We start from the raw sequence: 27,318 nt of genomic DNA on the forward strand, positions 1-27,318 counted from the left end.
CCTTAAATGATGATGTGTTTATGACTCAACTCCTCGGCCTTGTTGACCAAACAAAACCTGATTATGTTTGCAAACTCAACAAAGCGATATATGGCTTAAAACAGGCTCCTCGAGCTTGGTACACTGAGCTAAAAACCTATCTCATTACCTATGGCTTTAAGCAATCTATTTTTGACTCGTCTTTATTTATTTTACGTACCAAAACAACCTATATATATATGCTTATCTACGTGTGTTGTGCGGAAGCGTGAATATCCCGTGTTGGGCCAAGCCCTCACGGATTTACTCTTGGCCTCCTTCCCAAAAGGCCTCGTACTATTATATTTTCTGGACACTTATAAAGATGATCTTCCATCTTTATTCTACCGATGTGGGACAAGGGTTTGCACCCTAACAACGTGGATTATATTATCATCACCGGACCACATCCACCGCAACTTCACCATTTTATTTCTCAATTATCGAAGCGATTCTCACTAAAAGACCTTGGACCATTATCGTATTTCTTAGGCATTGAAGTCACGCCTAATGCTCTTGGTTTACACCTCAACCAATCCAAATACATTTATGATCTATTAACCAAATACAAAATGATTGAAGCCAAACCTAACACTACACCTATGGCTACCTCGCCGTCGTTGACACGTGAAGATCACAACCCCGTTCAAGACCACGCGACATATCGTGCAATCGTTGGAAGCTTACAATACCTATCACTAACTAGGCCTGACATTGCCTTTGCTAAAACCGTCTTGCCCAATTTCTTCACCATCCCACAGCCACACATTGGACCGCCTTAAAACGCCTACTACGCTATTTGCAAGGCACTCAAACCATTGGTATACAACTGTATCGAAATTCACCCTCTTGTCTTCATGCTTTTTGTGATGCAGATCATGCAGGTGAAAAAGATAATTACATCTCGACGTCAGGCTACACTGTCTATCTTGGTCGAAATCCTATCTCCTGGTCTTCTGAAAAGCAACATGGCCTTGCTCTCTCCACCACTGAAGCCGAATTTCGTGCTATCGCAACTGTCACCACTGAGACCTTATGGCTTCGCAACCTTCTTGATGAACTTCATATCGCTGTCACCAAACCTCCAGCTATATTCTGCGACAACATCTCTGCTACTCTATATGCCAAGAACCCGGTCTTTCACTCCCGAATGAAACATATGGCGCTATCCTTTCACTTTGTCAAGGAACAACTTCAACGAGGTCAAATCCGCATCCAACATATCGCAAGCAAGGACCAACTCGCTGACATTCCCGCGAAGCGTCGCCACAGGGATCATCATTTGAGCTTACGTAACAATATTGGCCTTACTCATCGGACGTCCATCTTGCGGGGGCGTATTAACCACCTTCTCAACCAAGCAACCCAAATATCCTCATATAATTCTTTACCTAAAAATAAAGCAAATTGATTATGTATATATTAGCAATTAGGAAAGTTGTATATTTGCATATCTTGCATATAGCCTAATCTCCCTCCTTGTATCCCTATAAATACCCCATAATCTCATTGTAATATACACAAGCTTTAACCTAAATCTATCTTTCTTATAGTAATTACTTAATTAGTATTTTGCAAACTCTATAAATCCATAATTTTACAAATGACCAAATGAATACAATCAACAATATAATGGCATTGTCGAACAAATTAATCACTTTCATAATCATAATCGCGACATTCAACAAGCTTGCAATTAGTTCAGATGATGAAGATTTTGGTGCTAGTGCAGTATGCATAGGAACCAACACAACCACAGGTAACCCATTGTACCAAAATTACAACATGAGCGTCTCGTCTCTTCTTTTCAATCTCTCTCTCGAATCCAAATCACCATTTCCCGGCTTTTTCACCACTTCGACTGGTCCATCTCGAGCCAAGGCCTACGGTTCTTACATTTGTTGGGGCGATGTTTCTCCTAAACTATGTAAAAAATGTGTACGTCTCACAACCGAAGCACAATTAAACCAAAATGTCTACGAAGAATGCTTCGTGTTTGGTATTTACTTAAATTCACATTTATGCTTCATTCGATATGCAAATCAGTCCGTAAATGAATATAAGAAGGGTTTTGTAGTTGCCATGGGACCCAGTGGCGGAAAAGTGGCCGATTATACGCCGTATAATAGGACATTATCGACGAGTATTGAAGGGTTGATCAAAGAAGCTGAATATGGGAATTGGACTAGGACTAATTTCGCGACAAGAGTTGTCCCGGTGAATGGATCTCGAGACAAAATTCATATCCTTGTTCAATGTACTCCGGTTATATCGGCCAAGAATTGTAGTCGATGTTTGCAGGAAGCGTATGATTATGTGCCTATACATTATAATGGAACTCAAGGTGGTGCAATTATCCATGCTAATTGCATAGTTAAGTTTAATAATCAATCTTTCATTGGTGGTGCTTGTAGGAGTTTAAATCCTATTTATTTACATGTTTATTGGGTTATTTTGATTTCACTCTTCTTGGTGTTTGTATAAAATTAGATGTTATTTATGAATAGGAAAAAGTTTGGTTAATTGAAAGGCATGTAATTTTTTAAACATAACGGAATATTGTATTTTTAGTTGTCTAAGGCGGGAATTGGCAGCAAATTTTAAGGAAATAACATTTTAAGGTAGTAATTTTATAAAAAAAATTATAAAAAGGAGTAATTTAAAAAGCAGATTATTGCGAATATTTTATAAATTTTGTCCTGGGACACCCGTCGAAATCTTCAATTATTAAGATGAACTCAAAGTATGACGATAATAGAAGAACTGAAGTCGAGTCCTTTTGAAAGAACAAGTCGAGACAACAAGACATTGAGACGTAGAGACGTCTCAATGTCTAGTTGAAAATTAATATGTATAACCTATCTTTTACGAAATTATAATCACATAAAATAGATAGTTAACGTCTTAACGAGTATATGGCGCCGATGTGATAGTGCACTAGAGCGGTTACGGGTATAAGTGTTGCTTGTTGAGTACGAGTGCATGAAACTTCCGTCCATCCCTACCCTGGCAGAATAATATCCCTAAGGATGTGTTTGGATAGCAAAAGTGGAGAGAAAGGGAGGGGAGGGGGAATGAGGGAAGGGGAAGGGAGAGAAGGGAAGGGGAGGGGAGGGGAATGGAGTGTGATTACTTGGATACAATTTCCTTCCAAATCTTGTCTATTGTGGAGAGATTTTGATTAGGCTTGGAGGAGGAGAATTGGATCCCTTCAAATCTCTCCCCCTCCATTTCCCTCCACCCTTATTTGCTATCCAAATAAAGGATTTTAAATCCCCTAATCTCCCCCCCCCCCCCCCTTCTTTTCCCTCCAAATATCTAAATCCAAACACACCTTAAAGGACAATGTCTAAGGCGGATCCTATGTATAGGACCTAGGCGATTCAGACTTGATCCACATTCGATGGATCCCAATGTGTCAAGACCCAAGCCTAAACCCGTCTCACTAGAACCTGTTCAAGTAAATTTAGATCATGTTTTGGACACTTTTCCATCCCTACATGTAGTGATTTTAAAACAAGATTTCTACACCGATTGCTACACTTCATCCATGTAGGGGATTCGAGCTTGTATGATACTTTCCCAATCGGCATGATCACTAGGATAAAGCCTTCATACTTTCGCACCAACCGTTTGTCTCGTTCCTAGAGGAATCTCACCTGCTATTTGTTCAACTTTACCATGACCATGTTGCCCACCTTTTGAATTATATTTTGTTTGTGAATGAATGAATGGACACCAACAAAAGTCATCCCGAAATTCCCGTCATCTCATTTGTACTTGATGATGACATCTTTCTTCATTTGGATATTTTTGACAAACTACACCGTAAATCATGCTCCACAAGATTGGTTTGTTTCTATTCTCCAACTAGGCCCGATTCTTTTGGATTAAAAATAATTGAAATTAAAATGAACTGAAGTGAGTTATATAGAGTTGGAATGAACTGAAGTTGTCTGAAATTAGACTTGGGAAATGGGTTAACCTAGTCGGGTGTCAGCTTGGGTTGGGTCAATTTTGAATTTGCAAGAGTTCTGGCTGGCTTATTCGGTTCGAGCCCTTTTCGGATCAACTATTATCAAATTATTTATGAATAATAATTAGTGTGTAACAATAAACATTTGGGTTGAGTTTGGGTGTGTGGTCGGGTTAATTGAGTTGGGTAATTCAAACCCGTCAATTTTGTCAAGTTTAGCTGAAATGATGAGTGAAACTAAACTTAATAAAATTAAACTGAACTAAATTTAGCAAAGTGAATAATTTAATAATGATAATAATAATAATAAGCCGAGAAGAATAAGAACTTAATTAGTCGTATATGTGTTTCTTGAAAAGTTTGACAATATCATATTTGCGATCCGCATCGGGAGTCTGGTTTAGAAATAAAAACATTATTAGTTTAATTTTGATATCAGATCAAATAAAGTTTAATTATTTATTATTTTCAAGCAATCTTTTAATATTATGAAATTTAATCTCTAGAGATATCATTTTTTTTTTTGAGTTTATAATTCATGTTAATAAGCAATATCCAACTTGTTCGTTGGAAAACACATGAAAGATAGTAATCTTCAATTGAATTTAAATTTCGTGAGCATTAAAACCATCAACTAGTTTTAATCCCGTGCAAAAAATGCACGGGTTAGATTTTTTTATCATAACATTTGAAATATGTTAGTTAATACGATAATTGGATTTTTTTTTTGGTAATACGAAGCAGGGGAACCCCAGAGCAAACACTAACAAAACACGAAACTAACAAAATACGATAATTAGATGTATTTAAAACTTTATCTACATTGGTTTTAAGCAAAGTACTTTCATAAATCTTTTATTATTTTGAGTTTATGTTAGAGTCGTGTAAAAATTTCTTTATTAAAATTCTTAATCAAAATATTGGTATAAATTGTTTAATTTCAAATTCTAAACAATATAAACCAACAAAATTAAAAATTTACAAATAATAAAAAACATCATATAAAATTATAAACATTTGAAACAAAAATAGTCGTATACGTGTAAAACACTCTCTTATGAGTTAAGCTTGGAGTTATGAGTTTCTTTCCCTGAGTTATGGAGGTCCATTTAAGAAAGGATCACTTATTTTTGGCGGGCAATTAGTATAAACAAACTATTTTGTGTCTGAAATCCTGTTGCAACCTCCTTTCTTCGGCGGATGACTGATAGCTAGTGAACTTCTCCCCCGAGCCCATTGCCCCCATTCCCTAGGGGTGTTGCCCCCAGCTGCGTGCTTTTCAAACGGGACTCCCGCCACGCGGGAACCACTTTAGAAAGAAGTCTGAGGCAAGCACACTTTGGGGATATTTTTATTTTCGTGGTTGGTTCCACCCCACCCTCAATACGTGCAATTTCTTTTCCATCGATCCGGCCGTGAAATCTTCTAAAATGTTAATGGGTAAAAGAATTGGGGGTTTTCAAAAATTGCGATGCAATTACAACCCGTCTTCGAGGGGACACATGAATTCAAATAACACGAAATCATATGCTCAATAATGCACTAATTAGACCCATACAAAAAAATATGCAAAACCGTCGACAAAACTTTTCTTATAAGACCAAATCTAGTACAATTTATATAATTAATCTTAAATTGAAATCGTCTTAACTTAAAACATCTCGCATACTTTACTTTATTTAAATTAGTTGTATTATTGCCCTACTCACCCTCATAAATCTTGGAACGTCCATTCTAATCTTATTTGTCATCAACCCATATATTTTCCATTTTTTTTCTTCAAATTTGGATTGTGATCAACTTGTTGACTTGCCCAACCCACCCCTTAAGCCCAAATACTCACCTAATACTTACCCATAATATTCACCTAAAAAAAAAAAACCTTACCCCTATTTTATCTTCCTCTGAATTTTTCACCTACACATCACCCTTTCATTCTTGACAAATTATCATATTTGTCCCCTAAATTGCTCTGCCAATTTGCATACAAAATTATCACTAATCTTCTCCGCCTCATTTACCACTAACAAAATAACTCCAAATCAGCGCATAGTTCGTTTTTAATTGCTCATACAAATTATCACTAATCTTAACTTAATATTAACCTAATCTCTATCTAATTAGATCGTCATTTATGAAGTTATTTGGAACTAATCATTTGAAAAAATTATATAAGTAGACTAACCCGTTGCTTTTTTCTTACTTTTTATGTTAAGTTGTGGATTCATCAAAATATATGAAGTGGCGAATTATTTGTCTAATGTTGTTTAAAATATTTCCAGATATAAAATTAGTGTATCAAATGTATTTTTTATTTAAAATATTTCTGAAATTGTGTTAGAAATTAAAATTGTTTCTTAACAACTAAAATTCTCAAGATGATCGCATAAAAATAAGTTCTCGTTTAGTAATTATTTGTCTAGTTTAGTGGATCTAAAGTTTTATTTCATTATGCATTTAATTGAATTACCTATATTTATTTCATATTTTACTCTATGGAAGCCTACTGTCATTATAAGAATAATGAATAATTCAATTTGAATAAGTTTTTGAATAATTTTATATTTCTTGGCTAATTTGAAGGTGATGTAAAATTGATTTATATACATGGGATTGTATATTTTAACTATATAATAATATCATCATATCATATAATATAGAGTTCATTAATAATTAATATGGAGAACATGAGAGAGAATTAAAAGTAACAAAGAGGGTGATTAAATATGCTTAGAACGTGGGTTTCAAAAAAGAAAATAGAATTTGTTTTTTCATGCCCTAAATTTCAGGAGCCAATAAGATCATCTTAAATGCTCTAGCTTTTATAGATAGAGGATTAGTCTTGCTGAAGATGGGTCGGAGCAAGTGACGGATAATGTCATTCACAAAACGAATAGGGGGGACAAGGTGGGGGCACCCCCATGTGCTTCCCTCTCTCCTCTATTTGGGTCATTTGTGAGGGAAAACGGTATTCGTTACTTCAAAGTGACGGATACTTACCGTTGTAAAACCATAGTTGTGACAATGTGGCCCTCTTTTGACTCAAAAAAATCCGGTTAGCAAAACTAGTGAAAATGAGTAATGTATACGTTTGGTTGAAGTCAACTCTTACCATATTCAATTTTCTTAGAGCAAAGTCTTCGTTGACTCACAGTCAAAGTCATATAGATGTTAACAGCCAATGACGATTGGACGTGCTTTTGACTCAAATTTCTGTGATTCCGCTTAGATGATGTTTCTGTGAATTGAATTTATCTGAATTAAACTATTAGAATCTAATCTAAAATCAATTGATCTGAATTAAAATGAACTTATATGCAATACAAACTTGTACATTAATCTGAACTGATCTGGACTGAAATGAACTTAATCGACCTCAATTGAACTGCATGGAATTGAACTAAACTTATAAGAATTAAAATTAAAACTAAAGAAACAAAAGTTGCTCTTATTATTTTTATTTAATGTTTTTTTCATACAGAATCACTTTTCTTGATGACAAGAGTAATTCCATATCGTTTCACTTCGAGAACATAAATAATCTACATGAATTGTTTTATGTTCAAACTTCAATATACACTCTATGAGTAGTATTTTCACTGTGAGTAATACGAACTTTCAAACTTAATTAATTAATAAATGTTAAATTTTCACCTGTCAAATACTGAATTTATGACTATTTGTAATTTTGTACATCCTATATTACAAAAATTAACATTAACCTGAAAATTATGACGATAAATGTGTTAAAATAAAATACTCGTACAAATAAGAACTAACCAATGAAAAACTGAATCGAAACGAGCTTCATTCAAGCTGAACCTCAGTGAAATCAGGCTCTATTCAAACTTAACTAAACGTCTAAACTCAAATACGAATTGAACTCGAGATTGTTTTGACCGAGCCAATTCCAAGAGTCGACGGAATCGGACACTAATTTCAACTCTAGCTCCCACCAATATAGAATTCAGTCTTTTTCATTGATTAGTTTGAAGAAAAGTCTATAAATGTAACAATCCACCAAAAAATATCGGCAAATATAATTTGTTATTTCAGCTTAAAAAAGTTACGCTAATTAATCACGCAAATAATAAAAATGTACCTAAATAATAACTTATTTGCATTTTTCCGAGTAATAATAATATTAAGTACTATGATCTACAAAACAACATCCACGCCAAATCGATTAAGCCAGTATTGCTCAAACACCACAATGTTTGCCAATGGCAGTACATATCAAACTAATTTAAACACGGTTTTCCGCAATCTCGTCTCCAACGCCACTAATAACCCATCCGGGTTTTACCGTACCACTGTCGGAAATCCGACAATTGAAGTTGTCTATGGTCAGTACCTCTGCCGTGGGGACCAGAACATAGCCTCCTGTCACCAATGTGTCGTGACCGCCACCACAGTCGACCTCCCTAAGACGTATTGTCCTAACGGGAAGACTGCGGTGATATGGTACGACGAGTGTATGGTTCGATATTCGAATGTGTCTTTTTTCAATACAATGGATCAATCTCCTGCAATGTCTTACAAGAATGGTAACAACATAACCGGAAACTCTACACAGTTCATGGAAATATTAGGGAATATGATGAATAATGTGATCGCAGTTCGAGCTCCAGAAGGCGGGCCCCTCAAGAAATTCGCAGTCGACAAAGCGAACTATTCCATTTTCGAGACTATATATGGGTTGGGACAGTGCACACCGGACTTGAGTCGCAGTGATTGTGACCAATGTTTGGTTTCATGTTTCGATATGTTTGATCAATCTCGAGGTTTTCAGATTATGACGCCGAGTTGCCTTGTACAATACGAGCTTTACCCCTTCTTTAATCTGTCGTTTCTGCCACAATCGCCACCGTCTCCATCAATTGCTAGTAGTTCCAACCCTGTTATTATGCCAAGCCGCTCAATAGGTATTTCATTTTCCGCTCATTTATCTGAATGATTTACGAATAGTAGAAATAGATAATTGATAAATAAACAAATGACCAGGACGTAGGGGTAAATTAACATTATCAACCTTACTAGATAAACTCAGCAAGTATTTTTCTTTTGGTGTAAAGAAAGCCACCAGGACGAATATGATGCTGATGGGCTTTGAACCCAGGTCATGAGTACTACTGCTCATAAATTTACGAACTAAGCTAGCAGATATCTACATACACGAAGCAAATAAAACAAACTATGAATGCAAAGGAATAATGAAATCAAAGAACAAATTTTTGTATATAATATATTAATCTTGTCTTAGTTTTTAGTATATAAAATAGTTCGGTTGAGTTAATTGATTTTCTAAAATTGCAAACCGAAACAGAACTCCTTCCATCTCAAAGTAACGGTAAGTTAATGTAATCCTCTGAAAAGGGTGATCTCATATTACTCATATATATAGTCAATACAAAGGTTACACGGAATGTTCCAGAATATATGACTACGAGATATTTACGATAACTAAAAGATATACAATCTAATATTAACATATTTACACTAATACACCCCCGCAGTTGGAGCGGGAGGAGGCCGTACGCTCAAGCTGGAACGAAAACGATCAAATAGATACCGTGGGAGTCCCTTAGTGAAAATATCAGCATATTGAAACGCAGCAGGGACATGTAAAACACGGACTGTTCCAACCTGTACTTTCTCGCGAACAAAATGAATATCGAGCTCAATATGCTTAGTTCGCTGATGTTGAACGGGGTTACCCGAAAGATAAACAGCAGAGATATTATCGCAATAAACCAGGCTAGCACGTTTAATAGGAACCCGAAGTTCAAGAAGCAAATTGCGTAGCCAACAAGTCTCTGCAACAGCATTAGCAACCCCACGATATTCGGCCTCAGCACTAGAACGAGATATCGTGGCCTGGCGTTTGGATGACCAAGACACGAGATTGTCTCCCAAAAACACACAATAGCCAGACGTGGAACGGCGTGAATCCGGGCAACCACCCCAATCAGCATCCGAATAAGTAGTTAGAGTGAGAGAACGGGATGCTTTAAAAGTCAGGCCATAAGTAAGCGTACCTTTAAGATAGCAAAGAATACGTTTCAAAAAATGTAGATGCGGTTCACGAGGAGCATGCATAAAGAGGCAAACTTGCTGGACGGCATAAGATATATCTGGACGGGTGATAGTGAGATACTGAAGAGCACCAGCCAGACTGCGATATAAAGACGGGTCAGCAATCTGCCGTGGCACTTAGCTTAGCGCCAACATCAACCGGGGTGGTAGAGGCATTACATGACGACATAGAAGCACGACTAAGAATGTCCCCAGCATACTTCTTTTGCGACAAGAATAGATCAGTACCGGTACGGGTAACAGTAATGCCCAAAAAATGGTGTAACTCACCTAAATCCGTCATAGCAAACTCCTGCGAGAGAGATTTAATAATAGAGCGCAAATGAGTGGTGCTAGAAGCAGTGAGTACAATATCATCCACATACAACAGTAAATAAGCCATCTCAGTAGCCATGGAATATATAAACAATGAAGAATCACAAGCACTGCTACGAAAACCCTGTGAAATGAATAAATGTCGCAAACCGTTGAAACCAGGCGCGTGGAGCCTGCTTGAGACCATAAAGTGATTTACGGAGCCGACACACATGGGAGGGTTTCGCAGAATCGACAAAGCCGGGGGGCTGATGCATGTAGACAGTCTCGGCCAAATCACCATGAAGAAAAGCATTTTTAACATCAAGTTGGTGAATGGGCCAAGATCGGGAGACCGCAAGACTAAGAACGGTACGAATAGTAGTCGGCTTTACAACAGGACTAAATGTCTCATCACAGTCAATACCAACCTGTTGTGTTTTATCATTAACGACGAGGCGAGCCTTGTATCGTTGTAAGGAGCCGTCACTGTGGAATTTATGACGAAAGAGCCACAAGCACCGAATGACATGAGCATCACGGGGTCGAGGCACCAAGTCCCACGTGTGGTTAGCCCTTAATGCACTAAATTCATCCTGCATAGCAGCATTCCAATTCGGGTCTTTGAGAGCGAGGGTAGGTGATTTGGGAATGGGTGATAAAGCAGGTGGGTTGTGAGCTATATCAGCAAACCCCTTGGGCTTGAAAATGCCATTCATTGCCCGAGTGGTCATGGAGCGAGGGGGCGGTGGGGGAGGAGGGGGAGGAGGGGGAGGTGGTGTCGGGGTAGAGGACGTGGGAGTTTGTGGCTGGGTAGAAGGCGTGGTAGGGGAAGTTGAGGTGGTCACGGGTGGGGATGCTGGCTGTGGGGACACGGTTGGTTGGGTTGTGGGTGTTTGTGGCTGGGTAGTAGGCGTGGTTGGGGAAGATGGGGTGGCGGTATGGTTAGGTGATGGGACTGGCGAGGAGAGTGTGTGGGTATGGGTAGTGGTGTTGGGTGGCTCGGTTATATGGTCAAAAAGGAGCGGGTTGATGGGCGTGGCTGGAGGGTCAAGAAAGGAGTAAGAGGGAAGCGGAAGCTGCGAAGTCTCAGCAAACGGGAAGACGGACTCGTCGAAAGTGACATGGCGAGAAATAATGATTTTTCCACTGGCTAAATCTAGACAACGATACCCGCGTTGTTGAGACGGGTAACCAAGGAAGACACACCTAAGAGACCTAGGAGATAATTTATGGGGACGCTTGGCAGAAATATTAGGATAGCACGCACAGCCGAAAACGCGTAAATGATCATATGATGGATCTTTGGAGAAGAGAACAGAAGTGGGAGAGCGGAACTGGAGTATTTTTGTAGGTAGGATATTGTGAAGATAGACCGCCGCATTTAAGGTTTCGACCCAAAAGTCGGGAGGTAGGGAGGCGTGAGAGAGTAGAACAAGAACAATTTCATTGAGACGATGGATCATACGTTCAGCTTTACCATTTTGTGGGGAAGTTTGAGCACATGAGAAGCGGAAGGTAAGACCATTTTTAGTGGCAAATTCATGAAACAGATTATTATCAAATTCGCGTCCCAGATCACACTGAAATGATTTGATTTTGCGATTAAATTGAGTGTGAATGTAAGTATTAAAGGAGATAAAACGATCAAATGCATCGGATTTATTTTTGAGAGGATAAACCCAAACGAATTGCGAAAAATTATCAATGAGCACAAGATAATACTTATAGCCACTTTTACTCAAAATAGGACTAGTCCATAAATCACTGTGTATAATATCAAACGGAGCAACAGTAGCAGAAGTAGAATCAGAAAAAGGCAAACGTTTGTGTTTACTAACTTGACACGAATGACATAAATTTGAGCTAGTCTCTTTATTGCAGCTAATTCGAGAATGACTCTTAAGAAAATTAACAATGTTGGGGCCAGGATGACCAAGACGACTATGCCAGATATCATGAGACAGAGAGACTAAGCTGTGACCCTGATTATTTGTGGACGACGCAGACGTGGAAGACATGGGGTAAAGATCGCCATTACTGTCACTCCTCAGAATCGTCATCCCAGTCTGAAGGTCCTTCACAGAGAAACCGAAAGGGTCAAATTCTACAGATACGTTATTGTCTTTGGTAAATTGCCGTACAGATATAAGATTCTTTATAATTTTTGGTGTATGTAAAACGTTGGTTAATTGAAGGGTACGGTCCGGTGTTTTAATAAAAGTATTGCCAGAGGTTTGAACCGGAATGCTGTGACCGTTACCGACCATAATAGAACGAATTGAAGATGCATTGAAAGGAGGAACCAACGTACCTGGATCGGAGGTTAGGTGAGACGAGGCACCCGTATCCATGAACCAAGGTCGTTCCGGAGCTTGCAATCCCAGCGCCTGGAAAGCTTGAGCAAGGTCGGTGGGTTGGGCTTGCTCGTGATCAGCAACATGAGCTTGTCCAAAATTGTTGCGAGACCCACTGGTATTGGAGCGATTGGACGAAGCACGGCTAGCATTCGAACCCGTCCACGGCTGCCATGGTGGAGACCAACCCGGGTATGTCGGGTAGGGGCAGGAGGGAGGGGTCCAAGGGTAGGGCCACATAGTGAAATTGGACCACGGAGAAACAGAGTTGGGCACTGTGGGATTGTTTTGAGATGACGAGCCATTTTTCTTATAATTACGATTATCGCGTCGGCGATTGTTATGGCCTCTGTTCGATGAGCGATTCTGAGAACCGTTGGGATTGGAGTTATCGTCCCATTGTGACGAATCAGAGGGCGGGGCAGGTGTGGCAGCTAAGGCCGTGTTTGGCTCCTCCCGAGCAGATGGTGCGGTGTAATTCTAATTCTAACATGCTCCTAGCGGCTTCGAACTGGGGCAAAGTTTGATTAATGTAGGCCGCGACAGTATCGTAACTACTAGGAAGACCACGCACCAATTGAAGTACTAACCTTTGATTGTCGACTGTGGAGCCTACGTCCTTCAGTTGACCGGCGAGATCCTTCAATCGTTGACAATAAGCATCGAGGGAGGGCATACTATCAAGTTTCAAATTGTTGAATTCATGTTCAAGTGTCGCGGCCCGTGCTCCTTTGTTGTTGAGGAAGATATTCTCAACTCTTTTCCAAGCCTGATATGCGGTCAATTCATCTTCAAGGACACGGGGAAGCAAATCGTCACTCATCATGCCATAAATCCATTGAAGGACATGGGCATCAACCTCACACCATTCATTATAGTTCTCGACAGAAGGTGACGGTGGCGGAGTGCCATCGATGTGCGCGAGAACCTTGTACCCACGGGCATGAAGAGTGAAAAGCCGGACCCACGAGGCATAGGTGACCTTTGTTCCGTCGAGGATACGGACCTTGTTTGTGATATTGGACACGGTGTACACAGGGTGGAGGGAGGCTTTGGGCGGCGGGGGGGAGCCAGATTTACTGGGGTCGACCATGTTGTCGAGGAAGAAAGGTGTTTGGCGGCGGGGATTGGCGGCCAAAAACGGGATAAGGATCGAGGGTTGCTAGGGTTTAGAGGTAACCTAGGCTGATACCATGTAAGTTAATGTAATCCCCTGAAAAGGGTTATCTCATATTACTCATATATATAGTCAATACAAAGGTTACACGGAATGTTCCAGAATATATGACTACGAGATATTTACGATAACTAAAAGATATACAATCTAATATTAACATACTTACACTAATAGTAACCACTTTGTCAAAACCGTTTGGTTAACCGAACCGCTTTGCAAAACTGTTCAAAAAAAAAAAAACCGAACCAAAATATTGATATTTTTTTTCGATTTTACGGTTCGGATATTGTGGTTCTGTTTATTTTATACTCCTCTATTCTACATCAACTCGAGCACCATCACCGTTTGGGATGTCAGCTGGGCGGGTACCCCCGCACCCGTCCCATTTGAGACGGATACGGGTAGAGCTTTTACGGGTGGTGGGGCGGGTACGGTTACAAAAATTCCACCCATCATGGGTGGTGGGCCGAGAGTGGGTTTTACGTCATACCCACCTAATACGGGTACGGGGGAGCCTGTGAGAATTCCTTGGCAGATACGAGTACGGGGGAGTCTATATCCATCACCGTTCCGCCCCGCCCCAATGACATCCCTAATCACCATACCCTTTCTTGAAATAATTCTTTATCTTATTCTAACTATTCTCGTAAAAAATTTAATGTATAGGAAAAAAGAAAATCTCAACAAAAGTGATTGTTGCCATCATAATAGCCTCTCTGCTTGTTATCTCGGTAGCCTTATGTTTGATATGCACTTGCGTTTGTCTTCGAAAGAACAAAGCAAGAAAAGTTGGTGTTTCTACTCATGCCGAAACTCGTAAGAATAATACCATTTACGTCTAATATTTGATCTTACATACCTGCTTAAAAGTTGATATCTCCTCACTTTAATAATTTGATTCTTATTTGGAGTTATAGCTAACCAAGATTTCACCGCCGACTCCTTGCAATATGACTTTGACACGCTTCTCAACGCAACAAACAATTTTTCTGACGAAAATAAACTAGGTGAAGGCGGATTTGGTGGCGTCTATAAGGTACACTCTTCACTTAATAAGAGAAAAAAAAACTCAAATTAGACTAATTAACTGAAATGGAAAAGAAGGTAATTTAGATGGTTGTGGCCTAACTATTATATTTATTCCTATTACACCCTCTCACTCGAGTGCCCATTGGGCCCGAAGAGTGGTTAGTGCACAGGCCGAGATTGCCAGGATTTGAACCTGTGACCTCTTGGTCACACTGGCGCTGATACCATGATAGATGAACCATCCCAACCAAAACCTTAAGATGATGGTTGAGGCCTAACTATTATATTTATTCCTATTAAAAACTATCTTAGATGGGAATTTGTGTGCATAGGGTACGTTATCAAACGGGAAGTTGATAGCGGTGAAGAGACTATCCGCAAGCTCTAGGCAAGGCATACAAGAATTCAAAACAGAGGTTTTGGTGGTTGCCAAGCTTCAACATAGGAATTTGGTGAGATTACTAGGATTTTGCTATACTGAACAAGAGAAGCTTCTTGTGTACGAATATGTTCGCAACAAAAGCCTCGACAATTTCATCTTTGGTAAGTTATTCATTTCTCCGTTCATAATTTTGTACGATTTTTGGACAAATTGTCGGACAAGTTATTTTTAGACGTTTCCAAGAATGAAAGTTCTCGTTTTGTTTAAGACTAACACCCAATTACGTATTTCTCATCCATGTATAAAGTTTTATACATGAAAATGACGTATGATCTATGATGTTTTAGATCAGGAAAATCGACAACAACTCAACTGGGAAAGGCGTTACAACATTATAAGAGGCATTGCTCGGGGGTTGCTATATCTCCATCATGATTCTCAACTTAGAATTATACACCGAGATCTTAAGGCCAGTAACATCTTGTTGGATGAAAACATGAATCCTAAAATTTCAGACTTCGGCACCTCTAGGATTTTTGGTGTCGATCACAGCCAAAGCAACTATACAAACATAGTTATTGGAACATAGTAAGTAAATATGATTAGTGTTAAATAAATTTTGCTATATACGGAGTACTTTGGTTTCCCAAATGTGACAGCAACATCAGAGTTTTAGTCCTATAATGATTTGAGGTTAGCTGACATGAATCATCATCTGAAACTGTATTGCAATTCAGCTCCACAATATACGGAGATATATATAAGCAATGAAACCTATTTAATAGTTAACTAAACATGTAGAATCCCTTACCAATGAACACTAACCAATACTTGTGCTTTTAGTGGATATATGGCACCAGAGTACGTGTTGCAAGGGCAATTCTCCATCAAATCAGATGCATACAGTTTCGGTGTGCTTGTCTTGGAGATTATTTGTGGAAGAAAAGTCAGTACATTTAATCAAGTTAGTGACGACGAGGACCTTCTAAGCTATGTAAGGACTCCTTAGTATGTTACGAAAAGTAAAAATGATTTAAAGTCGAGTAAAGTTGTAACAAATATAATTTGATATCTGCAGGCTTGGAGACAATGGGAAGCAGGAACGCCACTCGAATTTGTGGATCCAATAATAAGAGATTCATGCTCAAATAATATCGATGTTATGAGATGCATACTGCTCGGTTTGCTGTGCGTCCAAGAATCAGTACAAGATAGACCGACAATGGCAAATGTCGTCCTCACATTAGACAGTTACTCTATTACTCTCCCGCTGCCTGAGCAAACGGATTTCCTTGCCAGACCAAGAGTAATTACATCTTTCCCAAAGGAAGTTAATAATTCAGATCATTCCTCAAGTAAATCTATACCTTTATCGGTAAATGAGGACTCCGTTACTGAACTCGAACCTAGGTGAAGCAAATATCAATCGACAAAAATTGTGGATATTCCACATGTGTGCAGTGTGCGTGGTTTACATGCTATTGTCTACGTTACGGACTCACATCACAAAAAACTTGGGACAGACAGTCTCTCATTAATTTATCTACTATTGAGAGGTTGTTCTTTTGAACTCCTTTATGTGTTATTCGTTACAGTTTTATTATTGATCGTAACCCAATAAGACTCTTTAATTTCGGAGTTATTTTCATAATAACCGTAATTATTTTATCTTTAATCAGACTAGGCGCAAGACTAGTATGTACAATGTAAGTGCGAGAGGGATTCAAAATCGTCTTAACTCTTAACCACTGAACTAAGACCTATTCTATAATACCTATTAACTATAGAGACTTAATATTGTGAAGCATGTTACTATCCGGATTCCCGCATCCTTTGAAGTTGACTAAATATATTAAGATCTAAGCACATTAGTTTTCAGTTGACCTTGACTTAATAGATTATGCAACTATTATGTAATTACTAATTACTTAATTAGTATTTTGCAAACTCTATAAATCCAAAATTTTACAAATGACTAAATGAATACATTCAAAATTATAATGGCATTGTCGAACAAATTAATTACCTTCTTAATTATAATCTCAATATTCAACAAGCTTGCAATTAGTTCAGATGATGAAGATTTCGGTGCTAGTGCAGTATGCATAGGAAACAACACAACCACCGGTAACCCATTGTACCAAAATTACGACATGAGCGTCTCGTCTCTTCTTTCCAATCTCTCTCTCGAATCCAAATCACCATTTCCCGGCTTTTTCACCACTTCGACTGCTCCATCTCGAGCCAAGGCCTACGGGTCTTACATTTGTTGGGGCGATGTTTCTCCTAAACTATGTAAAAAATGTGTACATCTCACAACCGAAGCACAATTAAACCAAAATGTCTACGAAGAATGCTTCGTGTTTGGTATTTACTTAAATTCACATTTATGCTTCATTCGATATGCAAATCAGTCCGTAAATTATTATAAGAAGGGTTTTGTAGTTGCCATGGGACCCAGCGGCGGAAAAGTGGCCGATTATACGCCGTATAATAGGACATTATCGACGAGTATTGAAGGGTTGATAAAAGAAGCTGAATATGGGAATTGGACTAGGACTAATTTCGCGACAAGAGTTGTCCCGGTGAGTGGATCTCGAGACAAAATTCATATCCTTGTTCAATGTACTCCGGTTATATCGGCCAAGAATTGTAGTCGATGTTTGCAGGAAGCGTATGATTTTGTACCTATACATTATTATGGAACTCAAGGTGGTGCAATTATCCATGCTAATTGCATAGTTAAGTTTAATAATCAATCTTTCATTGGTGGTGCTTTTAGGAGTTTAAATCCTAGTTATTTACATGTTTATTGGGTTATTTTGATTTCACTCCTCTTGGTGTTTGTATAAAATTAGATGTTATTTATGCATTGGAAAAAGCTTGGTTAATTGAAAGGCATGTACTTTTTTAAACATAATGGAATATTGTATTTTTAGTTGTCTGGAGGAATTGGTACAAACTAGTTTAGACCCTGTGCAATACACACGGTATAATAGAGTTTTCTATATTTATAAAATTTTATATAAAATAGTTAACACATACTTGTTCTCATAATAGATTTTTGACAAAAAATTGTTGAAAATGAAAATTAATACAAGATTTATTTATCGTACCAAGTTTTACACTTCTAGCCAATGGTGGAGTTAGGGGGCTAGTAAGATTATTCATGTAGTAGACTGAGATTATAAAAGTTTATTAGTTTAGTTCAAACATATACAATTTGTAATTACATCTAATACACCAAATTCGACTAAATAATTTTTTTCACGAATGTGAAAAGATAGTTATGTAAATCTATGTTCGATAACTAAAGCATCAGTTCATAGACTATATATCTGGGGTAGTACCTCTTATTTATTTTATGAGTTTTTTTGAGTTCTGCTTTAGTATAAAGTTTTTGAGCACATTTACTAAAACATTACACTAAAAAAATATAATATTGCTCAAAAACTATATTTATAAATGGTAATATGCTCAGAAAAAAATGTGTATATGCTCAAAAACTACAAGGTCTGGGTACTACCTTAGATGCGTAATCCTTTTTCTCCTAAATCATGTACGAAAAAAAAAATAAGTATTCTTTTGTGACGAAGGAATCCGAAACCGCTACCTTCGACTTCGGTGCGTACTGGGTAAACCTTCAAGTATATGAGATAGATTGCGAACCCGTATACTAGGTAAGACACCCGAGGGTGACAGACTCGAAGTTTATAAGACTAAAAGACATGGACTCGGGCCATAAATATTCCACAAGACTGCTCTTTGTGGGCTTGAACCTGTATCACCCGTAAATTTCACCAAAATTTTTAATCACTAGACTCCGCCCTTACGGGCTATCTTTATTTAATAGGTGTAAGTGGGTAATTTTTGGTAGGACTCTGCCACTCTACAAAGTTACCTTTGAGTTTTTTCAAATTCAAAGATACTGCCTATTAGGGTAAATTTGATTTTCTATAAACCCTAATTTATCTGGTTTAAAACTTTAGAATTATTATCGTTTTATTTACAAATATGACGCAAACAACAAGTAGTAGGTCTCTTCCGGAGGATCTTATTATAGAGATCTTATCAAGGCTGCCTGTCAAAACTCTTCTACGCTTCAAGTCGGTCTCGAAGTCATTGTTCAACCTGATTATCAGTTCGGAGTTTGTCAAACTCCATCTAGGTCGATCCCTTATCCGATACTCTAGCATAATTCTCCTCTGTTCGGGTAAGCCGTTCCTCGCTTCTTTTGATGTCGACCATCCTCAATGTCCCCTTGTTCAATTTGATATACATCCCGACGTCATCAAGCTTCTTGAGCCGCATCCCGATAAAAATAAATTTTTTTATCGTCACCCTCCCGGGATTATTATAGGTATTTGTAATGGAGTGGTTTGTTTTAAGAAACAAAAAGAGATTGTTCTGTACAACCCTGCCACCCGTGCCTATCGAAAAGTACCAATTCACGGAAAGTGCAGTGATGAGTTAATTGTGTACGATTGTGTTAGTGACGATTTTAAGATTTTCAGTATTATTAATTACGATGGGAAAAGAGGGGATTCTGATGAGTGCGATACTTATTTGTACAATTTAAAGGATAATTCATGGTCGAAGATTAAGAGTCCACCTCGGGGTATTCATTCTATTCCATCTAGCTGTTGTAATTCTAACGACTCTTTGTATTGGTTGACTTACGATCGTGGCTTGGTAAATTTACGGATTGTGCGTTTTGATGTATCGAGTCACAGTTATGAAGAGATATCATTACCTATACCAGCTAAAGGCCTTTGGAAAATAAAAATAGGGGTATTAAACGGACGTCTACATTTAATGGATAAAGAGTTGGGTTTGAATATATGGATGCTAAAGGAGGACAAATGTTGGACTCGAGTGTTTCATTCTTCAGACTCGGAATATAAGCATTTGCTCTCATCTCATTCAATGACAGATTTTTCCCTGGAGCCTTACGCTTACTCAAAAGACGGACGCAAAATTATCATACGAGACCTGCTAGTGTATACAAAAGTCATTTGCTGTGATCTTGACTCTCAAACTATCAGTGTGGTTCAAGTACTTGGTTTGCCGGAAGGTGGTTACTTTAAAGGAATACCATGGGCGGAATCCCTTGTTCCGCTTGCATAGTATACTCCGTATTATAGTAACATAATTACTCGAGCGCTCCTCTTTTTTCTTTGAGTCTTAACATAATTACTGTGTAACCCCGGTCCTTTAGATGATTCTAGGTTTGAGTTAAGTTTACTATACTCCGTATATAATTTGATTGTAGTGTTACAAACAAACGATTAGCAATAATACGACAATTATTTTTAGAGTAAATTAAAAATTACTCCCTTTTAAAATTCAATTTTTTAAAATTACTCCCTTATATAATTTTTTTTAAATTACTTCCTTAAAATACACGGCTGCTCAGGTTATATTAGTTATTTTTTATTGGTGGTGCTTGTATGAGTTTAAATCCTACTCCGTATTTATTTACATGTTTATTGGGTTATTTTGATTTCACTCTTCTTGGTGTTTGTATAAAATTAGATGTTATTTATGAATAGGAAAAAGTTTGGTTAATTGAAAGGCATGTAATTTTTTAAACATAACAGAATATTGTATTTTTAGTTGTCTGAGACGGGAATTGGCAGCAAATATTAAGGAAATAACATTTGTTCCGGGTGTAATTCCAGAGCAGATATTCGTTACCACCCGTTGCTTGTAGAATGATGTCCTTGGTTGAATCCTTCTTGTCTTTATCGTTCCTCTCGGCCTCTCCTGCAACAATGAACGAACTGAGGGCTTGGCTTTGTGCCAAGCGTGCTCACTCCGACGCTCAAGTCAGTAACTTAGGGGATAAGTTGTTCCTTGGCTAAATGTATATTGTAGAGAGATAAGGAAGATTATACCAGATGAATAGTGTTTCTTAGGTTAAGTTGTGGATACTTTCCTCAATGAAGGTTGAGGAGTATTTATAGACTTTCACCTTTTGTCACGTAGTGGCCAAGTGGCCAAGTGGCTAGCAGGTGGAAAGACTGATCTACCCCTCGGCCGAGGGACCTATGGCAGGCCGGCGGGCCCTGTTGGCTCACCGCCGAGGGGTCTTGGATGTGAGTACGCGGGTATGTGCCCCGGCTGGCAAGTTGCCATGCCGAGACCCAGGCTGACAGGCCGATGGGCTGCATCGGCTAGGCTGCCTAAGCCGTTGACTTGCTGTGGATATCTTTGACCTTGCTCAATATGTTGACTTGGTCAGCGGTGCAGAATATGCCCCATCAATTTGCCCCCAGCGTAGTTTATGCCGTGGTATGGGCTCCGATGTACGTTTGAGCGTATATTCTGCGCAAGTAATTTGTAAAAAATTTTCTGCATCGGCTTCTTCTGCGGCGGCTTCTTTTACCTCGGCCTGGTCTTTTCTTAGGCCGTACCATGTCCCCCCTCCGCATGGATGCTTAAAGGGCATCCGATGTGGAAAAGAAAGTGACGCTGGCCGAGACCAGGGTTGAGAGAGCCGGTTGTTTTTGATTGCCCCCGGCCGGCGCTACTTAGCTTGGTTGATCATGTGGCCGGCGGAGAACAGATGCTTGGGAATTTGTTTGAGGAAGGTGAATAGGCGGAGAGATACGAATGGGCGTGTTGAAGACGCTTGGTCACTGTTGCATTGATTGACGTTCGACTGTTGCAACGATTGACATCCCGTGGTTGCATGTCTGACACGTGTCTGCACGCTGATTGGTTGACGCTTCATGGGCTATTCTCTGATTGGTCTTTCTTCATGGGCTTTTCCCTATAAATAGGGCAGTTATCCCGTGAAATTGGTCACCAATTTCATTCTCCAAAATTTTCTTCTCTCTAAACTTTCAAAGGCTTCTTTGTCTTCTATTTCTCAGAGTTGTTACTCCGGCGAGTGTTTTTCTTCAAGGTAAACAAACAAACTTTCCAATTTCTTAACTCTGTAAGTTATTATTGTAAACATGTCTTCTGCTGATGCCGGGCCTAGCAAACCGACGCGGGGGGGGGTCCCCGTCGCGTCTTGATGAGGAGGAGAAATTGGACGCCCTCCTGATAAGGCCTGGGGGCCCTAGGTCTCCTTCTCCTGAAGTCGATCCTCGAATTTTGGAGGAATGGGAGGATGACTCTGATGTCGATGATGACGCAGACGATTTTGGTGATGATGTCAAGAGGCTCGTCCCAAAGAGGGGAGGCGTGACGTTATGGATCACGGTGACGCCCGTAAGGTACGCGTTGACCGAGCTTGGACCCATAAGTTGGCCGGTTGTTCCGGTGAGACATTTTTCGAGGGCCATTTCTTCTTTGGCAGGGGATACAAGATTGTTATCCCCGAGGAGGGTCAGGCCGTCTGTTGCCCTCCGCCGGGCCATACCGGCGTATACATGCGACACTTGGAGTACGGGCTCGGTTTCGCTGAATGAGTACGTCATGGCCATTATTAAAGCTATGAACGTCGCTGTGGCCCAACTGCATCCGTTGGCCATGAGGACGATAGTCGGCTTTGTGTGGCTTTGTCTCTTCAAGGGGGAGGCCCCGACGGTGAATTTATTCCGCCGGCTTCATTATCTCCGCCCGTCAATCTCTCGGCCGCGTCGGTTGGTACAGTGTGCACATGGAGAAAGGTTATGTCTCTGTTGACAAACTTACTTCTTGCAAAGACGGAGAGAATCGGTGGGTGTATGTTAAGGTGTCGGATGACTATCCGCCGCCCTCTCCTTTCAAAGACCAAGTGAATTTGCGGTGTGAGACTAAGGCGGAGCATGACAGATGGGTCACCCGGAAGAAGCTCAAGATGGATGCCAGCAAGGTCCTTCTTAAAGAGGATGAGAAGTTGGCGATGAGGCTTTTTGAGGCGGACAAGAGTGGGGTGCCGAAAAAATGGATTCCCCCAACGAGATCATTCTTCGGATGAGCCGCTCTGCCATGTCGGCCTCATACCGGCCCTAGCACGGGGTGAGTGGGGTCGGTGTGAGGCCCATCACCGCTCTTAATGTTCCTGTTTTTTCGAACTTCGATTTACTTCTTCTACTTGATTCTTGCTTTTATTTCTTTCGCAGACTACTTTGGACCGGATTTGTCTGAGGATATCCTCCAGGAGAATGGGGCTGCACAAAGACAAAACCGTTGCTAACTTGCATCCCAAGGCTCTGACCCATGACCGTAGGACGTCGCCGAATGATCTTATGGACCAGCGGCTGAAAAGCTTGAATGCGGTGGAGGCCCAGGCGAAGGTTGTTAGTAACATGCCGCGCCATACGCGAAAAACAAAACCTTCGGCGGTGATGGCGTCGACATCGGCTCCGCCTTCCATCCCCCCTGTTCAGAAGGAGACGGTGGAGATCGTTTACATCTCCAATGGGGATGACTCCGATGAGGAGGAGGGGTCTCCCCTTGTCCGTAAAAGAAAGCAGACAGCCTTTACCGCTGCCGTTGCTTCTGCTGCTGACGAGGAAATGCGCCCTTCGGCCAAGAAGGCCAAGCACGGTATTGATCTATCCTGTGGCTCAGACTTAGCCGGTTCATTAGGCGCTGCCGGTGACAGGCTCTCCGGCATGTCTATGTATGTTGATACTGATGCTTACTTTAAATTTTGTAGATCAGCCGCTATCGGCCGCCGCTCTTGTTGAGCAGCAAGTGGAGGAGAAACCCGCGCAGGCTGGTGATCATAACGTCATCGTTGACTCTTCATCCCAGAAGGTTTCCCTTTCCCGACCGCAGGCTGGTGATCATAACGTCGCCATTGACTCTTCATCCCAGAAGGCTTCCCCCTCACAGCTTGTAGCGGAAAGCGCGAGGTTGATCAAGAGATCGGCGAGGTGGAACGAGGCGACCGGTGCTCGTATCATGGAGCAGAGAAGGCCGTGGCTCGATCCGCTTTTGAGCTTAATGCCACTAAGAAGGTGGCCGCGAAGGCGAAGCTGGATCTTCTCAATGAGCAGAGGCTTAGGGGGAGGCCGAGAAGGCGCTCTTGGCCGAGAGAAAGCTCGGGAGGATCTTTGAAAAGGAGGTCCTTGCTGAGAGAGCCAAGGCCGAGACTGCTGCGGCCGAAATTGAAAAGCTGCTGGCGAAGTGTGACCTTGTTCAGAGGCACGCCGACCTCTATTTCCAGCAGAGGAATGAATTCAGGGAACGGTTTCAGATCCAGGGGAAAGTGATTCGGAGCAAGGAGGCCATCATCAGGCAAAAGGAGGACGACATTGAGATGCTCCAAACCAAAATGCTCCCTGACATGTGCTCCGAATTCCGGGATCTGGCCGAAGACGCTGCCAGGGAAGTAATTGAGGAGCTTTTCCCTCTTGAAGGTTCCTTTTCGTGGAGCAAATTCGACGAGCTGTTTGACGACAAGCTCGAAGCTAAGGAGAAGGCCGTGGAGGAGAAGGCCAAGGAGGCGGTGCGGGTGAAGATAGAGCAGGAGGCGGCCGAGGAGGCAGCAGCTCTTGCTGAGAAGGCTAAGGCGGCCAAGGAGGAAGCCGAGAGGGCAAGGGCAGCTGAGGAGGCCGAGGCTAAGGCTGAGGCTGCTGAAGCTGAGGCTGCTAGGGAAGCCGCTGGGTTGCCCCTCGAGGAAGGTGCTGCTACCGCTGCTGATGGCGAGCAGCAACAGACATAGGGAGATGATATCTGTACCCTTTTGCCTTTGTCTTTGCATTTTGTGCAACTTTGGTAGGTTGTCTTTTGGCTGACCCTTATGGGGACGGCCGTCGTTTGTATTTCTTGTAATTTGTTGAACATATTTAATAAGAGCTCGTTTCTTCTGCCTCCGACTTGGCCGAGGTCTTTACCTCATTCCTTTTCTGAGTACGTTATTAATTGGGCGTCTCCTTTGTTTCCGCCTTGGCTTGACCGAGGCAGTCTAGAGTGCGTTCCTCAACTGTGTAATGCTTCTAAGGCGTTTTGATTGCTTTGCGAGTATCAACTGCGCTGGTCGTGATTGCCGCTCTTATCGGTGTGTGACAGTGTGAGCCAGCATCTGCTTCTTGTTATTGACTGCCGTGGCGTCTACCACTTGGAGTGACTGCGACGGCGTCAAACCTCTTGGGGTGACTACCGTGGCGTTTACTACTTGGGGTGACTGCGACGGCGCCCACTTCTTGTTGGAGACTGCCGTGGCGTCTACCACTTGGAGTGACTGCGACGGCGTCAAACCTCTTGGGGTGACTGCCGTGGCGTCTACTACTTGGGGTGACTGCGACGGCGCCTATTTCTTCATGGAGATCGCCGTGGCGTCTACCACTTGGAGTGACTGCGACGGCGTCAAACCTCTTGGGGTGATGGCCGTGGCGTCTACTACTTGGGGTGACTGCGACGGCGCCTATTTCTTCATGGAGACTGCCGTGGCGTCTACCACTTGGAGTGACTGCGACGGCGTCAAACCTCTTGGGGTGACTACCGTGGCGTCTACTACTTGGGGTGACTGCGACGGCGCCTATTTCTTCATGGAGACTGCCGTGGCGTCTACCACTTGGAGTGACTGCGACGGCGTCAAACCTCTTGGGGTGACTGCCGTGGCGTCTACTACTTGGGGTGACTGCGACGGCGCCTATTTCTTCATGGAGGCTGCCGTGGCGTCTACCACTTGGAGTTACTTGCGACGGCGTCAAACCTCTTGGGGTGCTGCTAGTGGCGTCTACTACTTGGGGTGATGCGACGGCGCCTATTTCTTCATGGAGATCGCCGCTCTTGGTCGGTATGACAGTGTGAGCCGACATCTGCTTACTGATAAAGACTACCGCTCTTGTCGGTATGATAGTGTGAGCCGGCGTCTGCTGCTTCCTAGTGACTAGGGGGAAAATGAACATTTTGATGGAAGACTTGGACGATTTTTCATTAGGTAAAAACATGCGTCGGGGTGCCCACAACTGTTTTGGACACCTCTTTGCTACATAGAGTATTCCGAGATTACCGGCGTCCTAATGGCCTATCAAAGGCACACCTTCCCGATCACCGCTAGTTACATCCATGAGGTCGCCCTCTTGTTGTAAGGATAGACTTTTCCCTTTCTCTGATTTCTTTGCCACTTTGAGGGATTGCATGTTGCATCCTCGCGGCCTATCCGGGACGTTGACCACCTCGTCATTCTCGTCTTTGGAGACGAGCTTATGCGCTTCCCCCCGGTCCGAGACATACATCAGTGTTAGGGCCCGGATGGACATCACTGCGTCAGCCTCGCTCAGGGTGACTCGGCCTATGAGAACGTTGTAGGCGGACGAGCCGTCGATGACCACGAACTCGGCTAGGACATTCTTAGCCGCATTCTTTTCGCCGAACGTCACCGGGAGTCTGATTGATCCCAGTGGTACCAGGCCGGCCCCAGAGAAGCTGTATAGTGGGTTGGTGCAGGGGCTCAAGTCCTTGACTTTCGGCCGAGGCCGAGGAAGCACTCCACGAACATGATGTTCGTGTACGCGCTGTGTCAATCGGCACCTCTTGACCAGGTGGTTGGATATGTCCAAATTGACTACAAGTGGGTCGTTGTGAGGAGCGATGACTCCTTCGTAGTCCTTCCTTCCAATGGTTATATCGGGGATGCTGGAAGCGGGGATCGCTGTGTTGGGCACAAAGTTGATGGCCTGATATAGCTCGTTCAGGTGCCGTTTGTGCCCATGAGCGGACCCTCCGTTCTCGTTGCCCCCGATGACAACATGGATCACTCCTATCCGTTCGAAGACGGATTTCTTACCTGAACTGTCGGCGTCAGTCTTTTGGCCTTTGGCAACGTACTTGCCGAGGCTCCCCTTCCGGATCAGTTCTTCAATGGCATTCTTCAGATGCCGACAGTCGTTAGTTAAATGGCCGGTGTAGCCGTGGTACTCACAGTACTGGCTCGTGTCACCGTCACTTTTTGGCTTGGGGGGTCTCTCCCACTTCTGGCCCTCGTTTTTGCTCAACGCGAAGACCTCGGCGGCCGATACGACTAGGGGGGTGTGATCATCGTACCGTTTTTTGTAGTACGTTCCCGAGCTCCCCCCGGCATCCGCCGAGTTACATTTCT

General features: G+C 41.6%; 2 protein-coding genes across 2 annotated transcripts; both read left to right on the plus strand.

The window, feature by feature from the left end:
- The first annotated feature begins 1,650 nt into the window (after positions 1-1,650).
- On the plus strand, positions 1,651-2,502 carry LOC141590739 (antimicrobial ginkbilobin-2-like protein). Its single transcript, XM_074411302.1, has one exon. The coding sequence runs from the start codon at positions 1,651-1,653 to the stop codon at positions 2,500-2,502; it is 852 nt and encodes a 283-aa protein (XP_074267403.1).
- A 5,582-nt stretch (positions 2,503-8,084) lies between these two features.
- On the plus strand, positions 8,085-16,924 carry LOC141590741 (cysteine-rich receptor-like protein kinase 25). The gene is made up of 9 exons (XM_074411303.1): positions 8,085-8,919; positions 11,073-11,362; positions 12,315-12,459; positions 14,585-14,734; positions 14,836-14,954; positions 15,280-15,490; positions 15,677-15,917; positions 16,173-16,323; positions 16,408-16,924. The coding sequence occupies exons 1-9, from the start codon at positions 8,091-8,093 to the stop codon at positions 16,741-16,743; spliced, it is 2,472 nt and encodes an 823-aa protein (XP_074267404.1). The 5' UTR covers positions 8,085-8,090; the 3' UTR covers positions 16,744-16,924.
- The last annotated feature ends 10,394 nt before the right edge of the window (positions 16,925-27,318 follow it).

Source organism: Silene latifolia, chromosome 7 (assembly GCF_048544455.1).
Source record: "Silene latifolia isolate original U9 population chromosome 7, ASM4854445v1, whole genome shotgun sequence".
NCBI classification, from domain to species: Eukaryota; Viridiplantae; Streptophyta; class Magnoliopsida; order Caryophyllales; family Caryophyllaceae; genus Silene; species Silene latifolia.

Bases quoted from the DNA above. Each gene is read 5' to 3' on its own strand.
- LOC141590739 (XM_074411302.1), top strand. From the start codon at position 1,651: ATGGCATTGTCGAACAAATTAATCACTTTCATAATCATAATCGCGACA.
- LOC141590741 (XM_074411303.1), top strand. From the start codon at position 8,091: ATGTACCTAAATAATAACTTATTTGCATTTTTCCGAGTAATAATAATA. The intron at 8,920-11,072 runs GTATTTCATTTT...GAGCTATATCAG, and splicing joins TATGCCAAGCCGCTCAATAG to CAAACCCCTTGGGCTTGAAA. The intron at 16,324-16,407 runs GTAAGGACTCCT...TGATATCTGCAG, and splicing joins ACGAGGACCTTCTAAGCTAT to GCTTGGAGACAATGGGAAGC.